Source organism: Marmota monax, unplaced genomic scaffold, assembly GCF_021218885.2.
Source record: "Marmota monax isolate L192 unplaced genomic scaffold, Marmota_monax_Labrador192_F-V1.1 WCK01_AAM20220418_F8-fsc00035, whole genome shotgun sequence".
In the NCBI taxonomy this organism is placed as follows: domain Eukaryota; kingdom Metazoa; phylum Chordata; class Mammalia; order Rodentia; family Sciuridae; genus Marmota; species Marmota monax.
In genome coordinates, this window is record NW_026691961.1 from 2,923,402 (window position 1) to 2,949,334 (window position 25,933).

Below are 25,933 nucleotides of genomic sequence, written 5' to 3' on the forward strand. Positions count from 1 at the left end.
CTGGAAATGACACGGGTGTTGGGTGCGACGGACACACCTACCGGATCAGGAGGATGTAGACCTCATGCCGGGGCAGCTCGTACCTCTCCACGAGCCTGAGCATGGAGTATAAGCGAGGCACAGCTAGGTTGATGCAGGACACAAGGAAGGGTAGTAACAGCACGGCTCCGGGGTTCTGGTGTGTCTTCAGGAACTGTAAGGAGATAGCCAAGATGCCCACTGTGCGCTGGACCCTCTCTGCCTCACCTGGAAGACGGGCACGGTAGGGAAACCCCAAAAGGGGCTCCTCTGGGCTCAGCTATGAAGCTACCATTATTTAGTACTTACCCTGTGCCAAGCATACTGAGGCTCAGAGAGGTAAAGACACTTGCCCAGGGTCAACCAGCAAGAAAAGGGAAGACCCGAACCCAGACATTTCTGCCCCAGGGACTAAGCTCCAAGAGCCATTATGGGATTCTGCCTTCTTGTCAAGATGCCCAGGACATGGAGGATGTGCCTCTCGCAGTTGGGGCAAAAGCCTGCGTGTGCAGGTACCACAGCAAGAGGGGACCACTCACGGCGGAAATTCTCTTTTCCTCTCTGTGTGATCTTGTGCATTTCCCTAGGAATCACCTGCTCTTGAGAACTGGCCTAGGAGGAGGGGGTGCCTCTGGAGGCCCACGCTGCCCCCTTGTGTGAGCGGGAGAGAGGGCCTTCCTCAAGGGAACCCCGCACCCTGGCATCGGCTCAGGGCGCAGCCTGGGCCGCCCCTTGGCCAGCTGTCCTCTCTGCATGACTTGGGATAAGAGAGTCCTGTGGATCCATGGGATGCCTTGCATCCCCTTCTGAGCATCCTCAGGTCTGAGCCTGCATCTGCTGGGGACCGTTCGCAGGCGCCCCGTGCATTTCTGGAGTGTCTCTGGAGCCCCGGGCTCCCGGGGTCCCAACGCTGCCCGCCTCCCCCACTAACAGCTGCCCCGGTGGAGCCGACGCTCGGCACCTCTGAGCCTCTCCTCCCCGATTGTACAGCCGCGAGGTTTCACATAACCTCAGAGATGTTGCAAGGATTCAGTGAGACCCAATAGGGCCAAGCCTGGGCCCTGGGACACAGCTGGGGACACTCCCAGGAACTGGAGTGACCGATGATTGGCGGCCACCACTTCAGATGCTGAAGCCCTGGGACTCCCTCACTCCTGCCTTCTCTGCCCCAAGCTGCTCCCCTTTGTTCAGGACCAAACAGTCAGAAGTCTTCCCACCGACACCTGCCTGGTCACAGCTTGCACCCTAGGTGGGCGTGGCCGGGGGCCCCAGGACTGTGACCCAACCTCCCCTCTTCACAGCAGACCTTAACAGGGCATGGACACAACCCCACATTTTTTATTCTGGCCTCTTTTGCAGTTTCCTCCATTTAGTTGAGAACCTATTATGTCCTAGGTCTTGGGCCAGGTGCTGGGAGAAACAGACACACAAGCAGGGGGCCTCAAAGCTGCACTTCTCAGGTCCAGAGGGGAAGGCTGCAGAGTCAGGGGTGCTCTCCTCAGCCTAGTGGGGGTACAGGTGGTGGTGAGGGCAGGCTTCCCGGAGGAGGGGACAATCATGCTAAGGTCGGGGTGGGGGGAAGTTTGCCAGGTGACAGGAAGCATAATACAGTCAAGGATCTGTGAACGCACCGTTACGCATGGTTGGCACTAGATACGGGGGTGGTGGGGCACAGGCAAAAGTCAGGTCATAAAAGATCTACGAATCCTGCCCCGAGAATCCGTTTGTATTTTCTTCCCTTTACCCCTCCCTCCCTTTCCTTCCTTCCTTTTGTTGAAGAGCTGCAGATCAAACCCCGGGTCTCAGGCAAGCTTTGCAAGTGCTCTACCACGGAGCCATCCCCGGCCCTAGACTTCATACCGAGAACCATGGGAAGCCGTTAAAGAAAGTTACGGAACCAGAGCAAAGTGCGCCCAATGGTGGAGATCTGCACCCGGACAGAAGGAGCCCGTTACCCAGAGAACACAGCTGCACCTACAGAAAACCCGTCCTTCCCCATGGCCACCCAGGAGACCAGGGTCAGAGCCTAAGTCACAGCATCCCGTTATCACGGAGGGTGCCGGGCACGGGGAGGGGATAATGAAGGAAGAAATGAGCACTGGATCCCGGGTGCGCAGCCAGAGCCCCCAGCTCTGCAGCAGCCCGGACCCTTTGCTCCCTGCTGGGGCGCAGAGCTGAGCCCGGGAGCCAGGGAGCCGGAGCCGGGGGACTGTGCGACTGTACCCTGGTTTCCTGACGCTGACCTCAGGTCCCCACCAGCCTCCCACCCCTTCCTCTGCCCGGGCCCCTGGCCTTCCCGCCCGTCGGGTTACCTCGGAGTTGTACTCGGCCAGGTAATAGACGGCGACACAGCAGGCGATGGCCATGCCAGTGGACACCAGCCAGGCCGCCACGTGGGCAGACAGGCGCGTGAGCTGCTGGTGGAAGGTGAGCTTGGTGTTCTCCAGTCGGATCTCTGACAGGTTCTCCTGGAAACACAGGAAGCCAGCTGAGTCCCAGGTCCCTCCTGCTGTCAGCTGGTGTGTGTGGGGGGGGACGGGGACACGCTGCCCCCCCCCAAGAGACACACCCAGCCCAGATCCTCAGGGATGGACCTGGATTGTGGGAGGTCCCAGGGAGAAGCTCAAAACAGCCAAGAACCCCCATCCCCACATCCAACTCCGTTTCCATCTTAGAGGAACCAGTGGAAGCAACAGATGGTGACTTTGACCTTGAGGGAAACACATGAAGGTCACAGAGGTGTTCCTCGAACGAGGCTGGGTGCACGCACAGAGCAAGAAGTCAACACCTGCAACCCTCTTGTCAAAGCCCCTGCTGATGAATTCTGCTTGTTAATTCTTTTTTGTATGTTTTTATTTTGGGGAGGTGGGGGGTACTGGGGATTCAACTTAGGGGCACTCGACCACTGAGCCACGTCCCCAGCCCTATTTTGTATTTTATTTAGAGACAGGGTCTCACTGAGTTGTTTAGTGCCTTGCTTTTGCTGAGGCTGGCTTTAAGCTCACGATCCTCCTGCCTCAGCCTCCCAAGCTGCTGGGATGACAGGCGGGGGCCACCAAGCCCAGCTTTGCTATTTCTTTTTAATAAGTTTATTTCTTTACACCAGGGTTGCTCCATCTCCACACTATTAATATTTGGGGCCAGATAATTCAGGGGGGGCATCCTCTGCACTACAGAGTGCTTAATAGCTTCCCTGGTCTCTACCCCCTGGATGCCAGCAGTAGCCTGTCCCCAATTGTAGCCACCAAAAAAGTCTCCAGACATTGCCAAACATCCCTCTGAGGGGAGAAGATGTTCTAGATTGAAAACTACTGCTCAGGGGTAAAGTTTTAAACCTGGAGCTGTAGGGTCAGGACTCCATGCCTTCAAACACTTTAACATAAAGGGCTAGGTGGCCTCCAGGAGGGCTGTACCAGGGAGAAGGCCCCCGAGTCATGCAGAAATGTCCATCTCCCCACATCACCACCAGAACCAGGTGTTATGGCTATTTTGTGTTTCTATCCTTTTTTTTTTTTTTTTTTTAACAAATCTCATGAGCAATTAAAAAAAAGTTGGGGCTGGGGATGTGGCTCAAGCGGTAGCGCGCTCGCCTGGCATGCGTGCAGCCCGGGTTCAATCCTCAGCACCACATACAAACAAAGATGTTGTGTCCGCCAAAAAATAAATAAATAAATATTTAAAAATAAATAAATAAAAATAAAAATTAAAAATAAAAAAAAGTCATTGATTATTGCTTGATCTAAAGCAGACATTGCGGAGGAGGAGGTGGGGGGATACCGCCTGTGGAAAGACGCCTCACCCTTATCTCCGTGCTCAGACTCTTCTGTTTCAGCTTCACGGCTTTTTCGTGCGTGACAGTAAAGTCCCAGCAGAAGATAAGTTTGGCGATCCCTCTGGAGTAAATGTGGGGGTTGATGAAGTTGTTCCGGAAATACTTGGCCATGCTGGAGAAAGCAGAAACCAAAGCACCCACAGGTCACTCCGCCAGGCATCGGGGGGCGCAGGGCTGGGACCAAGGACACCCCGCCATCATCAGTGGTGAAAGGTGACATTGGAAGAGTGGCCTGGAGCGCTGGGACAACAGACACAAAGTGAGGCCTGCCTCACCATCTGAACTCGCCCACTGGGGAATCTTCGTCCTTTGAACTGTTCTGAGTGTCAGTTTTCACACCTCGAAATGGGGATAATGACAGGGCCCACCTCAGAGATCTGGTGAGGAGGTATGCGTTTCCTGCAGCTGCTATAACAAATCACTGCCAACGAGACAGCTTAAGATGACGCGGGTTTATGACCTTAACATTTCTGGAGGTCAGAAGTCAGAAAATCGGTCCTACAAAGCAAGACTTTGGCAGGGCCCTGGTCCTGGGAGGAGGATCTGGGGGAGAACCTGTTTCTTTGCCTTTTCCAGGTTTGGGGGGCTATCTGCATTCTCTGGCTGTAGGTCCCTCCTCAAAGCAAGAGGAGTAGCATCTCTCTCTTTCCCTCTCTGACCTCTGGTCTCCCTCTTAAAAGGACCCTGAGGGGCTGGGGATATAGCTCAGTTGGTAGAGGGCTTGCCTCGCATGCACAAGGCCCAGGATTCAATCCCCAGCACCACACAAAAAACCTGTGGGTCCACGGGGCCAGCTGGATAACCCAGGATAATCTGCCCATCTCAAGATCTTTGACTTAAACACATTCCCTTTGGGTTGGAGATTAGTAGCCAACCACCAGTCGCTAGAGGGTTTGGAACAGCAGGCACTAGAGGGCGCTATTGAGATGGTGGGGATGTCCCAGACCCAGGATGTCCTCAGCACCTGGCCTGGCGTGTAACAGGGGCTGAATCTGCACCCCTTAGTAACAGCTACTGCAGAAACATTTTCTGCTTTAATAGAACAGAATGAAATGGCACTTTAGTTAGAATTATCATCCTGGTATTAAGGTCATTAGGAGCTGAATTGCTTCCAATCCCCAGCACTGCAAAGAAAATTAAAATAAAAATGAAGATGGGGACGCAGAAACACAGAGGGAAGACCACTGAACACTCAGGGAGAAGACAGCTGTATTAGTCAGCTTTCCATCACTATAACGCACGCCTGAAATTTAAAAAAAAAAAAAAACTTACAAAGAAAAAAGGTTTGTTTTAGCTCACACTTTTGGGAGCTTCGGTCCATGATGAGTTGGCCCCGTTGCTTTGCACATTATGGTTGTGCAGGAGGGCAGAGCAGAGCAGAACTTCCCAGTTTGTGACCAGGAAGTGAAAAGGAGACAGAGATGCGAGGGATCCCCTTTAAGGACCCACCTGAACCCTCCCAGCGGGCCCCACCTCTTAAAGTCTCCACCACCTGCCAATCACATCAACGTGGGATCAAGCCTTTAATACCCAGGTCTGTGAAGGACACGGAAGCTCCAAACTATATCAAGCCAAGAAAATAACCTTAGAAGAAACCCATCCCCCTGATCCCTTGATCTTGGACTTCTACCTTCCAGAAACTGTAAGAAAATAAACTCCTGCTGCTTCTTAAGCCTCCCAGTCTGTGGTGCCCTGCTCCGGCCACCAGCCAGTGCCCACGGCTGGAACCTTTTCCTGTGTGGTCTCCCACATGTACCTCGTCTCTGACCACTGTCCACTGTGTCCTCAGGTCCGAGTCATCTGGGTCACCCCATCTTTATTTTTCCTTAAAGGCACACAACTAACTCTGCCCAGCTCCTATTTTACATCCCAGGACCAAGAGATCCAACATCGTGGAGAAACTGGCTCCGGGGTAATGTTTTGGAGCGTCTTGGATTTTGCCTGAATCTCCAGGCAGCCTCATCAGGAAAGGCGGACGTCTCCGTACCTGAAGAGCAAGCTGAAGAAGCAGGTGACCAAGCAGGCCCCGATGGTGAAGAGGTACGCCAGCTGCATGTTGTAGGCCAGCCTGCTGCTCCCGTGCCGGATGGTGGAATTGGTGTAGAAGCCGTAGTACATCACCGTGTCCCTGAAGTAACCCTGACGGGGACAAGGAAGAGATCCAGGTCAGGTGCATCTTGAGACAGAGGTCAACGACGATGGTCCTCAGACCTGACCTCTTCATCTGCAGGAAATTTGGGCCAATCAATTTAGACATTGGTATCAAAGGGGAATCCTTTCCAGAACTCTTCCTCTCTCTCTCTCTCTCTCTCTCTCTCTCTCTCTCTCTCTCTCTCTCTCTCTCTCTCTCTCTTTTCTTTGTACTAAAATTGAATCCAGAGGTGCTTAACCACTGAGCCACAACCCCACTCCTTTAAAAAAACGTTTAATTTACAGACAGGGTCTCACTGAGTTGCTTAGGGCCTCTCTAAGTCACTGAGGCTGGCTTTGAACTCAAGATCCTCCTGCCTCAGCCTCCTGAGCTGCTGGGTTGACAGGCGTGCGCCACTGCGCCCGGCTTCCAGAACCCTTAAGGACACCCAAATCTGCAGCTGCTCAAGTCTCGTATATTAAATGGCCACTGTATTTGCACATAACCTGCCCCTATCTTCCGGTCTGCTTTAAATGATCTCACCCATCATACTGGATACAATGTCTATGCTATGTAAATAGTTGTTACAGTATACGATTTAGGGAGTAGAGGAGAAAACAGTGTATACGTGTTCCAAACAATTTTTTTTTAAATGCTTTCAACCTGCAGTTGATCAAATCTGAGGATTCGGAACCCGGGGATTTGGAAGATCGACTGTTTTGCCAGAAAAAGGGCTCCCACGTCCACGGAGAACCTAGAGGGAGGTTTTCTCACTAGGCTCCCAGAGTGAAGAAGAGTCTCCAAACCAACAGAACCTCACAAGGAAGGTGCTGGTTTCACAGACAGACGGGCAGCAGGACAGACCGTCCTTGTGGACCTCTGCCAGCTGCTGAATACGAGGGCCACACGTATTTAATAGAAAACAATTTAAGCCTTTAGGTCTACGCTGCAGTTTACAGAAAATGAGAAACCGGTTGGAAGAAACACAAGGAAATAATCAAATAATCTTGGAAGGTAGGATTTCAGAGCCTACAGAACAACGGGCACAGTTTCTATAATAAAGACAATGTCCAGAAAAGGCTCCCTGGGGTTGGGAGACTGTTCTAGATTCATACAGATTTAACGGGGGGTGGGGGGGTAGATATCCAGTGTGATCTTTGGATCATGGTCAGAGCACGCTCTGGAATTTCCCTCAATTTGGGGGAAAACTGGAAAAATGTGAATATGGTTTGATTTTTAGATAACGTTCATCTTTAACCCTGTTGAACGTGATGATGGGATGACGACGGCCCTGTGCCCTTATATTTCAGAGATGCACGCTGAGGAACTTCAGAGTGAAACATCCTGATGTCTGTAATTTACTTTAAGATGCTTCCCCAAACAATAAGAGAAAGCAAATATGGCAACTCTAAATCTACGTAGCACGTAGAGGAGTATTTACCGTACCTCTCTTTACTCTTCTGTATACTTTGAAATGTCTCCTAATAATGAATTCTTCTTATACACAAAATGTACATGGTAACGCAAACATGAAGGATCAATTAACACAATAATTCTATTTTAGCATTAAAGGAAAATACTTTTTAGGGGTTTTGTTTGTTTTTGGTACCTGGGATTGAACCCAGGGTGCTTAACCACTGAGCCCCCCCATCTCCAGCCTTTTTTATTTTGAAACAGGGTCTTGCTAAGTTGCGTAGGGCGTCACGGTTGCTGAGGCTGGCCTTGAACTTGCAATCCTCCTGCCTCAGCCTCCCAAATTGCTGGGACTACAGGTGTGTGCCTGGGCTTGCTGGGCATGAACTTGGGGTCCAGGAAACGCAGGACTTACCGCCCCCGTAAAAAACTCCAGCCCCGTGAACTGGAGTGTGTTCTTCTGGGCCACTGTCAGCTGGGGAATAACCAAGAAGCTGAAGTTCACGATGAAGGAGAAAATGTTGAACTTCAAAAGCCACCTCAGAAAGCTGAAATAGGAGAGGACGCTGGTTCCAAACTTGCCTCCGATGACCTTGAGCGTCTTCTGCCACAGGCTGGTGGTGTTGAGGAGCTCAGAGATGCTGTTTTTGGATCTCCGGTAGACCTGGAGTTAAGGGTGCCGGGCAGGGGGGTTGGGGTTCACTCAGGTATCTCCCGAGTAGGGTCCCTCCTGGCACAACCAGCCACCGACCCCAGAGCCTTCCACAGGGCCCCACACCATGCTCTGCATGTTGACAAAGTTCATCTCCTTTAAGCCTCATTCATCTCTGAGGTTCTGCTATTGTGACTTTCCCAGGTTTGCTGAGGCTGGCCTTGAACTTTCGATCCTCCTGTCTCAGCCTCCCAAATTGCTGGGATTACAGGTTGAAGAAGATGATGCTCCCAGTGGCCAAGTGGGCCACCGACCTCAGTGTCCTCCTAGACCTTCCCTATGTCCACCTTTGCTCCCAGTGGCTCTGGGCAATGACGTCTCTCTGACTCCATCCTTCTATCCTCACTCTTGCCCCCCCTGTTTTCACCCTCTTGCTGTGCTGGTTTTACTATTTAGTATACCTATTATACCCACATTTACTGCAGCACTGTTTACAATAGCTAACCAACCCAGAACCAACCCAGCAGTCCTATGACACAGAACCACCCCAGCACTCCATCGACAGACGAATAGATTAAAAAGAAAAAAATGTGGTATCTGCCCAATGGAATACTATTTAGCCATAAAGAAGACCGGAATTCTGTCATTTGCAGGGGAAAAAAAGGTAGAACTGGAGGACATTATAAACCAGACACAGGAAGAAAGGCACTGCAGGCTCTCACTCATAGGTGGAGACTAACATACATTGTGGAGTGCCACCCATAAAGCTACTTGAGTGGTCTTTTACTCAGTACCGAACCATGGGGGACTTAGGTCTCCCCCCAGGGACCATCGTGGTATTCCCGTGTGCAGATTCAGGGCGTGAGATCTCTGCCCACCCCCATTAGTGGGTCAGCTCTCGTGCTCTGGAGTTGGGCGTGACCCAGGGGAACTGGACAGCCCACCCCCTACCTTATTTGGCAAAGAACATTCCATGGAAAACCTTTGATGTCCCCCATATAAATAAAGCAAGCGTGGGCTCCACTGCTCCCTCTTTCCATGTGGAAGCTCCATCCTTAAGATCCAAGAGCCTTCCTGCCCTCACTGGAAAAAATTACTTCCCGTGGACTGTGGGGTTTTCCGCCCTTTTCTCTTGATTAGCTCGCGGCCGGCCTGCCTTCCGCAGGGGAACCCCAATTCCACCGTGTGCGCGGGATGTGGGCGAGAATGACTCTTTCTGAACGTAGAGGAGTGATTACTAGGAGCTGGGAGGCTTTGGGGGAGGAAGAACAAGGAAAGGTCAGATAACAGGGAGACAGAGTGAGCTGTGGTGTCCCCAGCCCAGGGGGTGACTGCAGCTGACAATGGCCTATTGGGTGGGTCATGCTGGTCCAGGAGACAGGAGCTCAAAGGCACCGAGGAGAAAGGAATGATGAGGAGGGGCGAGGGGCAGAGCTCAGTGGCAGGGTGTGGGCTGAGTGGGCAGCTGGCCCTGGAGGAGGAGGAGGAGGGGGAGGGGAGGGGAGGGGAGGGGGAGAAATAAAAGGAAGGAAGGAAGAGAAGAAAAGTAAAGTGGGAGGGAAATGTCCCTATGCACACAGTATGTCTTTCCATGCTGATCAGAACATAAGATTCAATTCTAAGCTGAGCGCAGTGGCACACGCCTGTCATCCCAGCGGCTCGGGAGGCTGAGGCAGGAGGATCGTGAGTTCAAAGCCAGCCTCAGCAACTCAGGGAGGCGCTAAGCAGCTCAGTGAGACCCTGTCTCTAAATAAAACACAAAATAGGGCTGGGGATGGGGCTCAGTGGCTGAGTGCCTCTGAGTTTAATCCCTGGTATCAAAAAAAAAAGAAAAAAGAAAAGAAAAAAAGAAAGAAATAAGAAAAAGAAAAAAAGATTCAATTCCAAAAAAGACTCACCAGAGAGAAGGTGTGCAGACACCGGGTGCAGCAGGCCACCTCCAGGGCACGGGGACCCTGTTTGCTCTTCTCTTTGTCAACCACTTTCCTGTCGGGAATGGGAGGAGACAACGAGAGACCCACTGTAACTCACCTTCAGGAGGGGCTGCGGCTGGGTGGGGGGCTGCCTGTAGGGCCAGCTGCTGGGAGGGGGTGGCACAGCTGGGGGCACAGCAGGCCTCCCTGTGCCGCCCCCTCCGTGGAGAAGGAAAGAATGTAGCTGGTGCAGGGACCCCCAGCCAGGCCCCCCTGGAAGGCACTTCCTCCTCTCCAGGCCTCCTTCACGCGCCCACACCCCAGTCCAGGGAGTGGGTGAGTCTCCAGCCCCTGGGGAGAGGCGGGCCTCCTTGGATTATCCGGAATGTTCCACAAGGAATATTTGTCTCTCCTCCTGCATTTATTGATCTCTCCTCTGAGGTTCGCATGAAATCGGGTTCAGATGGACAGTCCTCCAGTCCTTACCTCAGCTTTCTCTTCTCTTCCATGGTCCTGGGCTGGTTCCTGATGGCCTTGATTCTGTCCCTGGATGTCATGGGGATCAGGGATGCTATTAACTTTTGTCCTGCCAAAGGAGACACACGGAGATTCGTTTCTTTCTTTCTTTTCTTTCACAGGGTTGTAAACATTTTAAAACCTGCTGCTGATGTTAGATCACGTTCTTATAAAGAGCACAAGGAAAGAGAAAAACAGGGACCCGAGGATCCCCAAGTCCACGATCGAGAACCGCAAGAAGACCAATAAGTCTGTTCAGACTCAGAGCCAAAGGAATCGACGATGTGGGGCTGCCTCTCAACTCAACCCTTCTCTCCCGTCACAAAAAGACAATATTCAGGGAAGCCACCGGGATCCCGCCACTCCCTCCGCCTGCCCATCTCTCTCCCTTAAACATCCACATGACCTCCTTGGGCCCGTGGGCTCCAGGCCCAAGTGACTTCTTCTCATCTCCTGACTATGTTCATCGGCCCGTCCAACCCCTCCTCCTCTCCACTGGCTCATGTTTCCATTTCCCATCAACGTGGTGGACAGGGCTGGTCACCTACTCCCAAAGTCGTCCCCGATATGTGAACAGAATCCCGACTGTTACCCCACCCCCTGGGCAAGTCCCCGAGCTCCCTCAGGACAGGCCCACCTCCAAGCTAGTGGGCAGGTCCCCGTTATCCTCAGCCAATCCCAAAGGGCCTGTCCCCCTTGCAGGTAACTGGATCCGTCACAAGCTTGGGGCATATTGTTGGCCAGTGTTCTCCAAGAGGTAGGAAGTTAAGAAGTTTCTGGAAAAGGTGTTTCTCCCTTCTATTCAAAGAAGCCCCAAACAGGGCTGGGGGCCTAGCTCAGTGGTACAGCTATGGGAGATGCTGGGTTTATCCCCCTACCAGAAAAAAAAAAAAAAAAGACAGATCGTTCCTTCCCACTATGGATAGTCTTGTCCGCATGGGACACCTGCTGTCACTGTCTGGTACCATTGCTGGGGCCCTGATGCGCTGGAGATGACTGAGCAAGTCGGGGAGCAGGCAGACTGGCTTCTTGGTCACATCACTGAGCCGGAATTCCTCATGAGGACATACCTCGTTTACTTCAATGACATAGTTGGGGTGAAGGGGAAATCCCCCAGAGGGTCACTGAATCACTCTGAAATTTGTGTCAGGAAGGACAAGCAGACAGGAAGAGAGAAGACTGGAGCAAAGGGGAAATACAGAGATGCAGGGAGACAGTGAGATGCCCCCGTCTTCAGAAGCCAAATCCCACCAAATGCTTTGATGTCATTGGATTTTTTTCTTCTCCCCCCAGAAATCTGCTGAGAGCTGCTAGACTCCACACCTGGAGCCGTATGGGGTGAAGAAGAAACAGCATCTCCACGGGCCTCAGGAGCAGAGAAGCTGAGTTCTCCGTGAAGACGGAGTTTCACCCTGAACTTGGCGGTAAGAGGCACCTTGTCCACGTTCCCTGAACCATGGCGGGAGGAACGGGCCAAAGCAGGACGGCGGGAGGATTAAAAACTCACGCTGGGCAACCGGGAAAATCTGCACGTAGCCCACCTGTGCCAGGTCACTGAACGCTGGGAGTCTCAGTCTTCTCATGGAGCACATGGAAAAGCCTGCCTCAAAGGTGGGAGGCTGGGGAATAAATAAAACTGAACTTGACAGCTAACCCAAAGTAGGTGTCCCGGGGCACCTGATAGTAGAGAGGTCTCCGAGTGAGCCCTGTGTTGGTTCCCCGCATCCTTAGTTCACCTTCTGAGCCTTGCACATTGTTTGATGTCTTAAAAGTGAATTGGGAAGTCGTGGAGGCACGTGCCTAAAAACCCAGCAGCTTGGGAGGCTGAAAGGCAGGAGGATTGCCAGTTTGAGGCCAGCCTCAGCAACTTAGCAAGACCCCTGTGTCTAAATAAAAACAAAAATTTTTTAAAGGGCTGGGGATGTGGCTCAGTGGTTAGGCGCCCCTGGGTTCTATTCCCAGTACCAAAAAAAAAAAAAAAGTAAATTGGGCCAGGTGTGATAGCAGCACACGCCCGAAATCCCAGTGACTTGGGAGGCTGAGGCAGGAGGATCGCAAGTTCAAAGCCAGCCTCAGCAACTTAGCAAGACCCTGTGTCAAAAAAGTTAAAAGGGTTGGGGATGTGGCTCAGTGGTTCAATGCTCTGGGTTCAATCCCTGGTACAAAAAAAAAGAAAAAAGAAAGAAAGAAAAAGAAAAAGAAAAGAAAAGAAAGGAGATTGGGAGGCTTCCCTGCTACCTGCTCAGCAATTTCCCAGCAGATGATACCTTGAGCAGTTTCATGGGAAGCGCATTCTGGGCTGTGATGGGTCTGAGACACTGATTCCTTCAAAGCAGTTGACAACTGTAATAACTGGTGGTGCTTCGTGTCACTGCCACGTCTGAACACCTGAGAGTCCACCCTCTCGATGTCGGGGAGCGGTGACACCCTGCCGAAGCCGGGCTTCACCCGTGTCCTTTCTGGAAAAATCTGATTGGAGGACGGACGGCTTTCGGCCCCAGACGGCACATTCTCTACCTCTAGCACGATTTCGTTTACCCAGTCATCCGACAGCATCTCTCGCTTCCTGCTGGCTGGGTCCTGCAACCTGGGTGCGGTCTTCAGAGACCTCACGCAGCGGTCACACCAGCGTGGCCCAGACCCAGCCGGGGGAGAGTGGCCGCCATCACAAAGGGATGCTCCATTCACACTTTTCCAAAGCCAAGACCAGACCACTGAAGCCAGCCCCCCCACCCCCCAACAAGTCACAAGAGAACTCCCCACATCTGGCCCCTGAGGGGGGTCTCCTCAGAAGGAGTTGTGTTCTCCTGCAGAGAATTCTATCTTGGTAGCTAGGTCAGAAATTAGAAACAGAATCCTTCATTGGAGACAATGGGATTCTAGAAACAGAGGACAGACATTCTTTTGATATCTCATAATCAAAGGGCGACTTTCACAGCCAGCGGTGGTGGGACACACCTGTAATCACAGCGGCTCAGGAGGCTGAGGCAGGAGGATCGCTCATTTCAAGGCCAGCCTCAGCAACTTAGCAAAGTCTCTAAATAAAATATCAAAATGGGCTGGGGATGTGACTCAGTGGTTTAAGTGCCCCTGAGTTCAATCCCCAGTTCCAAAAAAAAAAACAGGCAACTTGTTTTTTCTTTTTTAGTTTAATTGTTTGGTCTAGAACTTATAGTTTTATACATTTATATAAAAACCAGATATGTTGATACTGTTCCAATGATTCTCTCCTGACTGCCTCTGATGATGGACACAGCTGTCTGTCTGCTTCTCAGTATCCATTCTTTTTTCTCCTATGAGCAGGAATTACATTTCCTGAGTGGACGTGGGATTCTCCCAGCTCCCTTTGCGGCTAAGAGTGGACAAGTGACCCACTTTCAGGCATGTGACCTCAGGAATGCTCTTTAAAGGGGATAGTGTACCTGGCTTCGCTTCTGCCCTTTACCATGCCCCTCTTGTACCTGGGGGCATCATCTGAGTTATTTAACAAGAGGTTAAATATTCACCTGCTAAAGACGGTGGAGAAAGCTACAGGGGAGTTTCAGTCCTCGAAGACATCACGGGAAAAAAATACTTTGGACTTTCTCCCTCTACTCTTCTTGTTACAGGAGAAAAAAAATCAATCCCTTTATTGCTAAATCCATTGTTCCATTTTAATGCCAGACACCTGAACACACTTCCCACCCAACAGATTTAGACATCACCTAGGTCAGCTTGTTGATGGGATAGTTGGAGGAAGGGTGGTGCAGAGAGAGGAACTGAGACCCCCTCCCGTCACATTCTTTAAATGGGAGGATTGGACTAGAACTCAGGAACTCCCACTAGTGAGGATGATTGACAGTAATGATTCCTGCTGATTCTGCAGGTCAAGTACTTGAAATAGAGCGTATCATCACATTTTCCCAATCACCCTGTGAAGTTGGTACTATCGTCAACCCCCTCTTAGAGCTGAGAAAACAGAGACTCACCGGGTGCGGTGGTGCATACCTGTCATCCCAGCACCTTGGGAGGCTGAGTCAGGAGGATCAAAGCCAGCCTCAGCCAAAGCAAGGCACTAAGCAACTCAGTGAGACCCTGTCTCTAAATAAAATGCAAAATAGGGCTGGGGATGGGGCTCAGTGGTCGAGTGCCCCTGAGTTCAACCCCTGGTCCCATCCTCACCCCCAGAAGAAAAAGAAAATAGAGGCTCAACGGGGTTAATTTACCTAGGCTCACAAGCCATCAAAGAGTCATACCTAGGTGGGTCTGAACCCAAAGCAGGGGCTCTTGATCACTTCCCCTTGGCCCCATCCTGTTACAAGATGCCACTGCGACATTCATTCTTTAATAAATGAATAAGTACCTATGAGTGCCTACTGCATGCCAGGGGCTTCTGGGGGCACAGCATAATCCATCACAGTGACACTCTGTCATGAAGCTGTCCACCAATTAATTGCACAAGGTTTGAAAATCAGAAGCAATGCAAGGCAAAAAGAGCAAAGAAAGCCACATCTTCTATTTCTTTATTTACTTTTTGTTTTTTGGTTCCGGGACTGAACCCAGGGGTGCTTAACCTCTGAGCCACATCCCCGGCCCTTTCTATGTTTTATTTTGAGACAGGGTCTCTCTAAGTTGCTTACAGCCTCTCTAAGTTGCTGAGACTGGCCTCAAACTTACAATCCTCCTGCCTCAGCCTCCTGAGCCACTGGGATTACATGCATGAGCCTCCATGCCTGGCTCCCTGTGCCTTTTAAGTGTCCTTCTACCGGAGACCCTGAACCTCATGCTGGCCCCACAGAGCAGTCTTCAGGAGGCCAAAGGGCCCCCTCTCACCGATGGTTAAAGCCATTCTACGCTCCAGTGAGTCTAGAGTGCGGCTGTCATTTATATCTGCGTGGGTTTCCCTCCCAGGCAGCAATACCTAGCCACTGTGAAAGATACATGCCCCCTTGAGAAGGTTCTGGAAGGATGAAGTTCAGGATTATCCATCGCCTCTGGGGCTGAAAGTGGAGAGACAGTTTTAAGTCAGAGTCTCTCAATTTGCATTATTATGGAAAGATCCCATTAATTTATTCCTTCTAATTCACAGGCTTAACATTTTGGTGCCAGTATTCCTGTTTCCTTCTCCTCTAAGGCACGGTTACTTGGTCTTTGCCTCCAATCAGGTCTTTGGGACCCCACACAGCGATCCTCAGCTTTCCTAACTGACTTCAAAGACTCCCATCTGTCACTAGCCTGATTCCAACTCAACCGTCACATTAATGGATGATCATTCAGAAAAAGAGAATTTTTTTTTTTTTTTTTTTTTTTTTTTTTATCAGAGCACCTTGTCCCCACCAACACAGACAATAGCCACAGGACAGACAGGTGACCCAGTCTCGTCTCCTATGACACATGGAGACGTCTGGGTGTCTGTGCTCCTAATAGGCTGGTTAGAGTCTTTGTCCACATGGATGAACAGACGGGGAGAAGGAAGAGCCTTCTAAGTGAGGTAGCTGGGCGGAGGGGGGTCTGTGTGGCCCATGGCCTGACGCTGAAGCTTATAGAGAAGCTGGGTCAAGCAGAGGCAAACACTGGGCGGGCAATGAGCGAATCAGGTGGCACTGAGCACTGCGTTCAGATTCGGAAGCCCTGGTCTCCCTCAAAAATTAACCCAGCAGACAGCTCTAAAGTCCCTTTACCTGTTAGGCGCTGCGGGAGGTTTTTTAAGTGGCTCCACGCCCTTCCCACCACATGAGCCAATAAGTTCCCTCTGGGCTACCTCCTTTTGGAATTGGGTTTCTGTCCCTTGCAACCAGAAGATTCCTAATGAAGACACCTGGATACCCACAAGAGCTAAAGCCACACGTCTAAAGACACCACCAAGGGCTGGGGGTGTTGCTCAGGGGTGGGGCACACGCTTAGCATGTGCAAGGCCCTGGCTTCAACCAGAACCCAGTACAGAGAGGGAGAGAGAGGGAAATGCACTATGCCAACTCAGCAAGCGTTGCCCCATTCCTCCAACCCAGGAACGGCCATTGCTGGATCTCCAAGTTGCCTTGAGCCATCTCCTTCCCCAGGGCTGATGTCCGTTCCTGCTCCATTAACTCTTACCTTCAGGTGACTTGTGCCAATCACCTGCAGACAGCGGTGGGTTTCCATAGGCACAGACAGGGCCACCTTCGCCCACATACGCAGGGTTCACTGGAATGAAGAGGAGGAAGGCATGGCAGGTTATTCCCAGCCCACCCAAGGGTCCTGAGCACGAGGTGGTGATGAGGCGCGAGCCCTAGCTGGTCACGGTCCCTAACACTGAGACCTGGTCTTCGAGGTTCCTACAGACCCATGGCTGGGAACTCAGGTGGAAAATAGTATAAAACCAGATAAATAATACGATGGAGCATAATCAGCCTGGACTCTAAGCCATGGATCAAAAGAATCGTCACCCTGGGACCCGGGACACACGTACACTGACATAACTGAAAAGCAAGTTTCAAAAAACTGAACTTTGAAGGCCTAAGCTGCACTCGGACACGTTCCTACTCGATTCTATTCTTTTCTATGTCAATTTCTAATTTTATTTTAATTCTATTTCACTGAAAAAAAAATTCCTTGTGCAACTTGGTAATGAGTTGCAACTCAAGAGTCTGAAAGATGCTCCCAGAGGTGAGGGCAAAGGTTCCTTCCAGGTGCAGAGCTTCCTGATGATGCATGAATGGACAAAATGTGGAGTACTTCCTTGGGGACGGAGTCCAATCTCAGCATGTACATGACAGTGTCACATTTCAATATTTATTTTCGGTCCATGATAAACATTAAAGGTAACCTCCTCCATTGAGAAAACAGATCACCTGTCGATGGGGACAGTGTGTAAAATTACATTGCGGAACGTTCTGGAACTTCTTGTTTGGGAATGATTCCCAGTCCTGTTCCTTACCAGCTGTTGTTACTGGGCATGTTACTTAACATCTCTGAGCTTCAACATCTTAATTTCTAAAGTAGGGGTAAATAATATAACTTTCACATAAGGTAGTTGGAATTGAACCAGCTAATACATATAAAGTGATTAATCCTGGAACATAATAAAATGTTATTATGTATTAACTATTGTAGTCAATTAATTGCTGTTCAGTAAATATTATGCCTCACCCCACCTGGGCCACCTCCATTGACGTTGGGCTTGGTGGTAGGATTTTCTTTTATGAATATAACACAGCAGATGTGACATGGCAGTTCTAAGCCAATGCTATAAAATCATTGTGAGTTTCTGCTTGCTGCTTCAAGCAAATCCAACTTATGCCATGGGAAGAAATTGCCCCGGGTAGCTCACCAGTCCGAGAAGAAGGACACTAGGTCTAATCAGAACACATGACCTGGAGCTAAGCACAGCCAAACTCAACCCAGTGCAACCCAAACCCAGCCAACCCTGCAGATGTTAGTGAGAAATAAATTTATTGTATGTTTATGGTATGAGTCTGGTTTGGGGGATTGTTTGTTACACAGCATTCCTAGGGTGAGTGCTGACACAGTTCATGTAGTTGCTTCTATTAATTCAGTTAACATTACTCATGCATCTAGTTTGTGCCAGGCACTAGGAAAACCACCTAGAACCTTAGAAGAGACACACACAAATATGGGAATATGGCTTCTTCTCCTTTTCCTTCTCCTCTTTTTCATCTTTTACAATTCTGGGTATTGCTCTACCACAGAGTCACATCCCCAGCCCCGTTTTGTATTTCTATTTTAGAGACAGGGTTTCATTGAGTTGCTTAGTGCCTCACTTTTGCTGAGGCTGGCTTTGAACTCATGATCCTTCTGCCTTGGCCTCCCCAGCCACTGGGATTACAGGCGTGCAAAATAGAAAATAAAAGGGCTGGAGATGCGGTTCAGTGGTTAAGTGCCCTGGAGTTCAATTCCCAGTACAAAAAAAAAAAAAAAAAAAGAATGAGTAGGTGATTGTCAAGGGCTACGACTAGTTCTACAAAGAAGTCCAGGGAAGGAAGCCACACTTGATGGCTTTTTTCTTTTTAAGATTTTAATTTCCAGTATTCTCTACAGCTAGGTGGTCAGAAATCTGCATGTACCCTGCAGTATCCTCTGTAATGCAGGGCAAATAAAGGGTCCGGCTTCGAGCTGGAGAGCCTGGATTCCACTCTTGGCTCTGTGGGTTTGGTGGCTGGGTGACTCCCATCAGTCAAGGCAGAGTGGCAGGCTTTGGGTGGTGGCCGTGCAAGTCAATGAAAGGCAAGTGCTCAGCAGGGTCTCAGGGCAGAGAAAACCCTCAGTCCTGCTCAGAACATTCCTCTGCCAGCAGTGTTTACTGATCTTTCCCCATTATCCACCCACCCTGGAGACTTTGTAGTCGGTCCCCTCAATGCCCCCCCTCCCCCAGGAAAACTTAATACCACAGGAGCCTGTGTATCTATTTACGTATTCTCTGTGTGTAGGAGCTTTAAAAAAAATGATATGTTTAATAACAAAACATAAAAATAATATATTTTCCCCTCTGGCTTTTCAAGAACAAACCGCCCCTCCACTCTCCTCGGGATGACTACTGCCTTCTATGGAGAATGCATGGCACGAAGGTCTGGAATATTCCTGAGCTGAACTACTGAGGTTTGGACTCCCAAATGGATATTTCCCATGCAAATGTGTTCCAGTGCTTCCCATTAGTACAGAGGGTCTCTGACTCATTATTGGATCTTTGGATTCTATGTGGGTGGGAAAGTGCTTTGCATGCAGTAATGCAAATTTTGAATTTTGAGGGCTGGGGATGTAGCTCAGTGGTAGAGTGCTCTCTTGGCTGTGTGTGAGGCCCTGGATTCCATCCTCAGCACAAAGGAGGAGGAGGAGGAGGAAAGAAAGGGAAGGAGGAGGAAAGGAGGAGGAGGGGGAGGGGGAGGGGGAGGGGGAGGGGAGGGGGAGGATGAGGGGGTGGAGGAGGGGGAGGAAGAGAAGAAGAAGGAGGAGGTGGAGGAGGAGGGAGGAGGAGGAGGGGGAAGAAAGGGAAGGAGGAGGAAAGGAGGAGGAGGGGGAGGAGGAGGGGGAGGGGAGGGGGAGGATGAGGGGGTGGAGGAGGGGGAGGAAGAGAAGAAGAAGGAGGAGGTGGAGGAGGAGGGGGAAGAAAGGGAAGGAGGAGGAAAGGAGAAGGAGGGGGAGGAGGAGGAGGGGGAGGAACTGGGGGAGGAGGTGGAAGAGGTGGAGGAGGAGATGGAGGTGGGGGAGGAGGAGGAGGAGGAGAGGGAGGAGGAGGAGGGGGAGGAGGAGGAGGGGGAGGAGGAGGAGGAGAGGGAGGAGGAGGAGAGGGAGGAGGAGGAGGGGGAAGCTGGGGGGGCAGGAGGAGGAGGAGGAGGAGAGGGAGGAGGAGGAGGGGGAGGAGGAGGAGGAGGGGGGAGCTGGGGGGGCAGGAGGAGGAGGAGGAGGAGAGGGAGGAGGAGGAGGGGGAGGGGGAGGGGGAGGAGAGGAGAATACTGAAACTTTCCAGGCTAGAATACGATGCGTGATTCCAGATGCTGGGCAGCGGCAGCAGTTCGCAGCTCCCATTAGCTCCTGTGATCACAGGGGCACAGCGCTGTACTGTATGCTGCGTAGCTGGGCTGAGTATTCCCTAGGTCAGGTATATGCAGCCTCAATCATTGATGAGGATTTCTCAGGACGTGACCCCATCATGGGCCAGCGAGCATGTGTCCATGGAGGTATATCCTGACCATCCTCTCTGCCTCCTCAAAACTCCCAGCCTCCGAGGCTGGTCAGGCCTCCCTCTGCACCTCCCAGCACGGCTGATCTAGGTCGAACCCCCCTCCCCTTCTGGCCCCCACAGGCTCTAGATTCCCGTAACACTGCCTGGGTTTTTCCTCTTTTATCATGAACTAGTTTCTCCAAAGAAGCAAACAGTTCCTTTTCCCACCTGGAAGGTAAGAATGTGGATTTGCCAGCCTCCTAAACTATAAGCTAAATAAACCTCTTTTTTTAGGCCAGGCACGGTGGTACACGCCTGTAATCCCAGCAACTTGGGAGACCGAGGCCAGAGGATCGTCAATTCAAAGCCAGCCTGGACAACAGAGTGAGACCCTGTCTCAAAATAAAAATAAGTAAAGGAATCGATAAGGGCTGGGGGTGTAGCCAAGTGGTAGAGAATCTTGGGTTAAATTCCTAGGACTACAAAAATAAACGAATAAATAAGTAAAAGATATATAAACCTCTTTAAAAAATAAAGGTCCCAGCATCAGGTATTTTACTAAAGCAACAGAAAGTGGACAGGAGTTTTTTTACATAGTTGTTTTGTTTGTGTGTGTGTGTGTGTGTGTTTCTGTTTTCTTTGAAAACTCTCAGGATCTCATCATGCTGAGCCTGTTCCTACCATAACCACCATGGGCCAATGTTAGGGTCTGTAAACAAGTCTGGATGGCGCCTGGCATTTTGCCAGAGGGAGTGGTTTGTGAAGTAACGCCAGCGAGCCATTAAGTGTGGAGATTCCTTATTGGTTGACTGCTGTATCTAGTTTAAGTTAATTAAGATAAGCTGTGTGGAATGTATATACACCCCTCCTGTCCTACAATAAACGGCTCCCACTCCTGCTGTATCAATGTACACAAGTTGCTCGTCACCCCCCAGTTATTTTGCTGCAGCCGGACTGTGGCAGGCCAGACTGAACTTCAGCACCTTGGGTAGGCACAGGGTGAACAGGCTTCCATTTTTCACACGCCTTCCCTGGCCTACTTTGATAATTGATGACACGTGGCTTCCCTGGACAGAGTTCCCAACTCTTGTGTCTAAGGAGAGTGTTTGAGGCGGGAGGGATGAGCCAACTCTTCTATTGCTATGACTGCTTAATGATAGCCTCCTGAGCCCACTGGATTTTATTTCCTTCCCAGAGTGCGATCCTCCTGTTAAGACGCCCTTACCATAGCCCTTTCCAGGAGCACCTGGCAGAGATGGGTCGCGTGGATCTGCCATCTCCATGGACGTCATTTCAAAACTTCCAGGGTAATCTTCACTCTCTCTCCTAAGGACGCCCAAGGAGGCATTACTCCTGCAATGGAATGAGGGCAGGGTTGAAGATGTTTTACTAAGCACTGTAAAATCTCAAAATATGGGTCACCATCCATCCAGTAGTGTGGTGAGGACAGCTGTCCGTCTGTCTGTCCATGAATCCATCCACCCATCCATTCACTCATCTACCTATCAATCCATATACCACTCATCTATTCATCTACTCATTCATCTGTTCATCCATTTACCCACTTATCCATCTATCCATCCACCCATTCATCCACTCATCCATCCATCCATCCATCCATCTATTCATCTATCCATCTATCCACCCATTCATTTATCCACCCATCCACCCATCCACCCATCCACCCATCCATCCATCTATCCATCCATCCATCCATCCATCCATCCACCCATCCACCCATCCATCCATCCATCCATCCACCCATCCACCCACCCACCATCCATCCATCCCACAAATGCTGACTGAAAGCCAACAATATGTGAGGCATGGGCTTGGTAGTGAGGGCACCAAGAGAAAGACCGGGGGTATTTGCCCCCAAGAGACTCCCAACACAACCTGGCACAGCTTCTTAGAGACAGCAATGAGTAATTATAATACGATCAGAAATTAGTGAGTATCAGGAGACAGGTCCAAGGAATTCAGAAGAAGGAGAGAGGAATTCTGGCTGGGAGTTTTAGAGGGAAATCTTTATGGAAAAGAGACATCTGAGAGGAGACTGGAAAGATAAATTCATATCTCACACAGGGGAGGGCATTGCAAGTATAAGAAACAGCATAAATAAAGGCATGAGGCCAGAAACTGTTGAATACATAAAGGGAAGGCTATAAAAATCAATTAACCTGTGGCAAAGATTGTTGATTTTATGTATACCATTTCCCAAGCCCCATCCCAGACAATTGAATCAGAAGCTCTGAAGGTTGGGCTCGGGCATCTGTATTACGTTTAAAGTTCCCCAGGTGATATAATAATTCTGAGGATCAGTCAAGGTCAAGAGCCAGAGACCTGGAGTGTAGGGTTCAGACAGGAAGAGGACAGGAGAAATAGATGAGTGATCGGGCTAGCCCTGGGCTGCAGTTCTCTGTTAGCACAGTGTATCCTCCTTCATAGATAAGAAGTGTGTTCAGTAGATAAGAAGTGTGGCCTTTGTCCCCCAGGCTATGGGGACCGAAGGACTATGCAAAGCAGAGGAGTGACAGAATCAAAGGTGTATCTTAGAATGATGACTCAGATAGCTGGGCAGAAGACTAAGGGGGACATTTTGACCTGAGCAAGCTAATCCTGCTATTTACGTCCTAAAGGCGTTTGACTCCGCACACCCAAATCCTAGAGACAGACATAAACCACTGCTTTTAGTGACTTCATAAATATCACTGGTAAAAACAGTATCAGTTAAAATTTCATATGGGGTCTGAGGGGGCAGCTCAGGGGCAGAGCACTGGCCCAGCATGTGCAAGATCCTGGGTTCCATCCCCTGCACGACGATAAATAAACAAAAATAAAACAAATTTTCAGAGGACAAAATTTGTTATAGTTTTTTGTTTTTGTTTTTTTTAAAAAACCTGACTAAAGTTTCTTGCTTGATGTTCACTGTTGTTAAAATGAACATCAAAAAATTTCATCCAGGGAGAATTCAATTTGGCAGAACCAAATCACTCGAATAAATGCTATCAGTGCCAGAACTGCAAAAGTTGACAGAAGTTCAAAATCCTTTAAAGAAAATTTAGATCTACAGCATCTAAACCAGGCAAAATTAGATTTGGTGTTTTTAAGTGACCTTAAAGAGATTTGAGTGTGGTGGCACATTCCCTTTCATCCCAGGTACTTGGATGACTGAGGTGGAAGGAGGGCAGATTGGAGGCCAACCAGGGCAATTTAGCAAGACACTGTCTCAAACCAAACAACAACCAAGTGCGGTGGCACATGCCTATAACCCCAGCAATTATGGAGGCTGAAGCAGGAGAATCCCAAATTCAAAGCCAACCTCAGCAATTTAGTGAGGCCCTAAGCAACTTAGTGAAGTCATAAGCAATTGTCTCTAAATAAAATATTTTTTTAAAGGGCTGGGGATGTGACTAAGGAGTTAAGCACCCCTTGGTTCAATCCCTGGTGCCAAGAAGAAGAAAAAAACAACTATAGAGGTAAATGACTAAGTCACTTGCAGCGACAAGGAAGAGGTAGAGAGTAAGGAGGTGATCCAGGCAAGAGGTGGAAAGATTAAGTTCAGGTAAGGACTTTGAGCCTCAGACTGACAGTTGATGGCCCGGGTGATATGGACAGGTAGGTCTGACAGTTTCACAACTTCAGGCTATAGAAACCTTAATCAAATACCCATCCATAATCAAAGCCACATAATGGAACTCCATTGACTTGTTGATCTAGCAGTCAGTCCCACCAATGAAGGAGTATATTTGAACTTACCTCCTGGTCATTTCCCGGGTCTCAGAAGGGCCATAACCATGAATACTCTTGGCTCCTGGGTAATCAGGTTCCCCAAAAATGTTTGGAGAATTCCGATAATCCTCAGCACTGGGATAGTCTGGTTCCCCCCAAATGTGTGGAAAGTTAGTTTGATTCTCAGCACCTGGATAATCAGGCTCTCCCGGGTCGTCTATATATGAATTGATTCTGGAACCAGCAGGTTCTTGATTCCTTCTTGAGCCTGGATGGTTGGAATTGGCTCTGGGGCCAGAATGGCTAGAGTTGTCCTGTGCTCCGGGGTAGTCAGGATTTGCCAGGGATCCCAAATAACCTGGGTTTATCCTGGAACCTGGGTAGTTTCCACTACTTCTGGAACTTGCAAATTCAGCATTTCGTTGAGATCCAGGGTAATCTGGTTCTCTGGATGAGCCTGGATGGTATGGCTGGCTCTGAGATTCAATATAATCTGGCTCTGGCAGAGATCTGTGATAGTCTGGACTTGTTCTGGAATCTTCAGAATAGGGATTGTTCCTGGCACCAGGATAATCTGGTTTATTTGGAGATCCAGGATAATCTGGTTCTGTGAGAGACACAGGATAGTCTGGATTTGTTCTGGAGCCTGCAGAGAATGGATTGTTCCTGGTGCTGGGATAGCCTGGATTGTCCTGAGGACCTGAGAAGTCTGGATAATCGTGAGTTTTTAAATGCCCTCGAGTACGGCCTTGAGACCTTGAATAGTCAGGGTGCTCTGTGTCGCCGTTGAGGCTGTTATTCCTGTAGTAGGCTGACATGATGGCACAGACTCTTTACCCCAGAGTGTTAAAACGTTCCTGTGTTTGTAGTCCCTTTGGGATCTTTTATAAACCTGAAAAAAAAAAAAAAAGGAAAAATTAAGATTTTTTTCCCCGCTTTCTTCTTTGCAAAGATTGCTGGTTATCTTCCAGTTATCTCTTCTCACATAGCTGGGTGCACAGCTGCCTAGAGCAAAGACCATGTTTCCCAGGCTCCTTTGCACCAGCTGTGGCCATGACAGAGGTCAGTGGGATGTGAGTGGATGCAATTTATGCAACTTCCAGATTGTGCGGTTAAAGGGAAGGGTCATTCCTCCCTGTCTAGGCCTCCTTACTTCCTGTGGACTGGTTGTGGATATGTGCAGCATGGAGCATGCACACTAAAGCAGCATCTGCTTCAGGGACAGCAGCACTGTGTGTGGAGAGAGCCTGGGTCATCTGTGACTTCCTGGGGCAGAGCCTTCATATCAGCCCAGACTCTCGTGGGAGAGAGAATGAACTTTTATATCTTGTTTCAACTACTGTTTCTCTGTGTATTGCACACATGCAACGGGAATGATCTCTTAAACAATGCATTCCCTTGGTTGGGGCAAAAGGAGCAATGAATCTAAGGATTAGAAGGAACTGGAACTTTTGAGGCATTTTGCTTGCAATCCTGTTTCTAGGGATAAAGACAGAATGGTGACAATTGCTATGACCTCTTCCAGCTTGAAAATATGATTGGTGAGTCCCCTGAGCTCTCATCTGCAGACACAGCATACTTCCCAGTCAGAAGTGATGAGGTTAACTCCTAGAACATTTGTATTTTCCTACATGTTTACCCACTTCCCCTTCTTTTCCAATCAATGCCGATTTTCCTCAAACCATCTTCCCTTCTCCCACCCTTGGTCCAAGTGGAACAGGAAGGGTTGATGGCACCCCTGACCAACTCCAGGGAGGTCACATGACCCAGGCCTGGCCAATCAGTGTCCATCAACCCCTTGTCCCCAGGATTTGACTCATCAGCCCTTCAGGACGTGGACCAGACTGGGAGAGGGATGGTCTTATTTTGAGAGACAGGACATCAGCCTGCAGCACCTGGTGTGGTTGTCAGTGGGAACAGAGAAGAAAATACATAGGGGAGAAAATTTAAATGAAGAGTCAGTAGGGGATTTGTTGGCTAACCCAATATGGGAAGAATACAAATTAAAAGGGAAATAAAAAACAAACAAACAACAAAAAAAAAACATCTCTCCAGTTTCAAGTCAGCATGATTAGAATATGGTGATGCT

General features: G+C 49.7%; 1 protein-coding gene across 4 annotated transcripts in view; it reads right to left on the reverse strand.

Annotated features, from left to right (window-relative positions):
• The window catches only part of Tmc5 (transmembrane channel like 5), a 63,598-nt gene that overhangs the window by 17,217 nt on the left and 20,448 nt on the right, over nucleotides 1-25,933 (reverse strand). For 3 of the 4 annotated variants that reach the window (XM_046435305.2, XM_046435227.2, XM_046435345.2), the window contains exons 2-11: nucleotides 23,872-24,736; nucleotides 21,338-21,465; nucleotides 16,548-16,637; nucleotides 10,446-10,545; nucleotides 9,945-10,032; nucleotides 7,810-8,058; nucleotides 5,838-5,989; nucleotides 3,818-3,962; nucleotides 2,331-2,486; nucleotides 42-193 (exon numbers count right to left, since the gene is read on the reverse strand). In XM_046435305.2, coding sequence (XP_046291261.1) covers nucleotides 42-193; nucleotides 2,331-2,486; nucleotides 3,818-3,962; nucleotides 5,838-5,989; nucleotides 7,810-8,058; nucleotides 9,945-10,032; nucleotides 10,446-10,545; nucleotides 16,548-16,637; nucleotides 21,338-21,465; nucleotides 23,872-24,662 — 2,051 coding nt within the window. In that variant the 5' untranslated portion in view covers nucleotides 24,663-24,736. Of the gene's footprint in view, nucleotides 1-41; nucleotides 194-2,330; nucleotides 2,487-3,817; nucleotides 3,963-5,837; nucleotides 5,990-7,809; nucleotides 8,059-9,944; nucleotides 10,033-10,445; nucleotides 10,546-12,742; nucleotides 13,103-16,547; nucleotides 16,638-21,337; nucleotides 21,466-23,871; nucleotides 24,737-25,933 lie in introns of those variants that run through there. The other variant, XM_046435407.2, reaches the window with a different exon arrangement.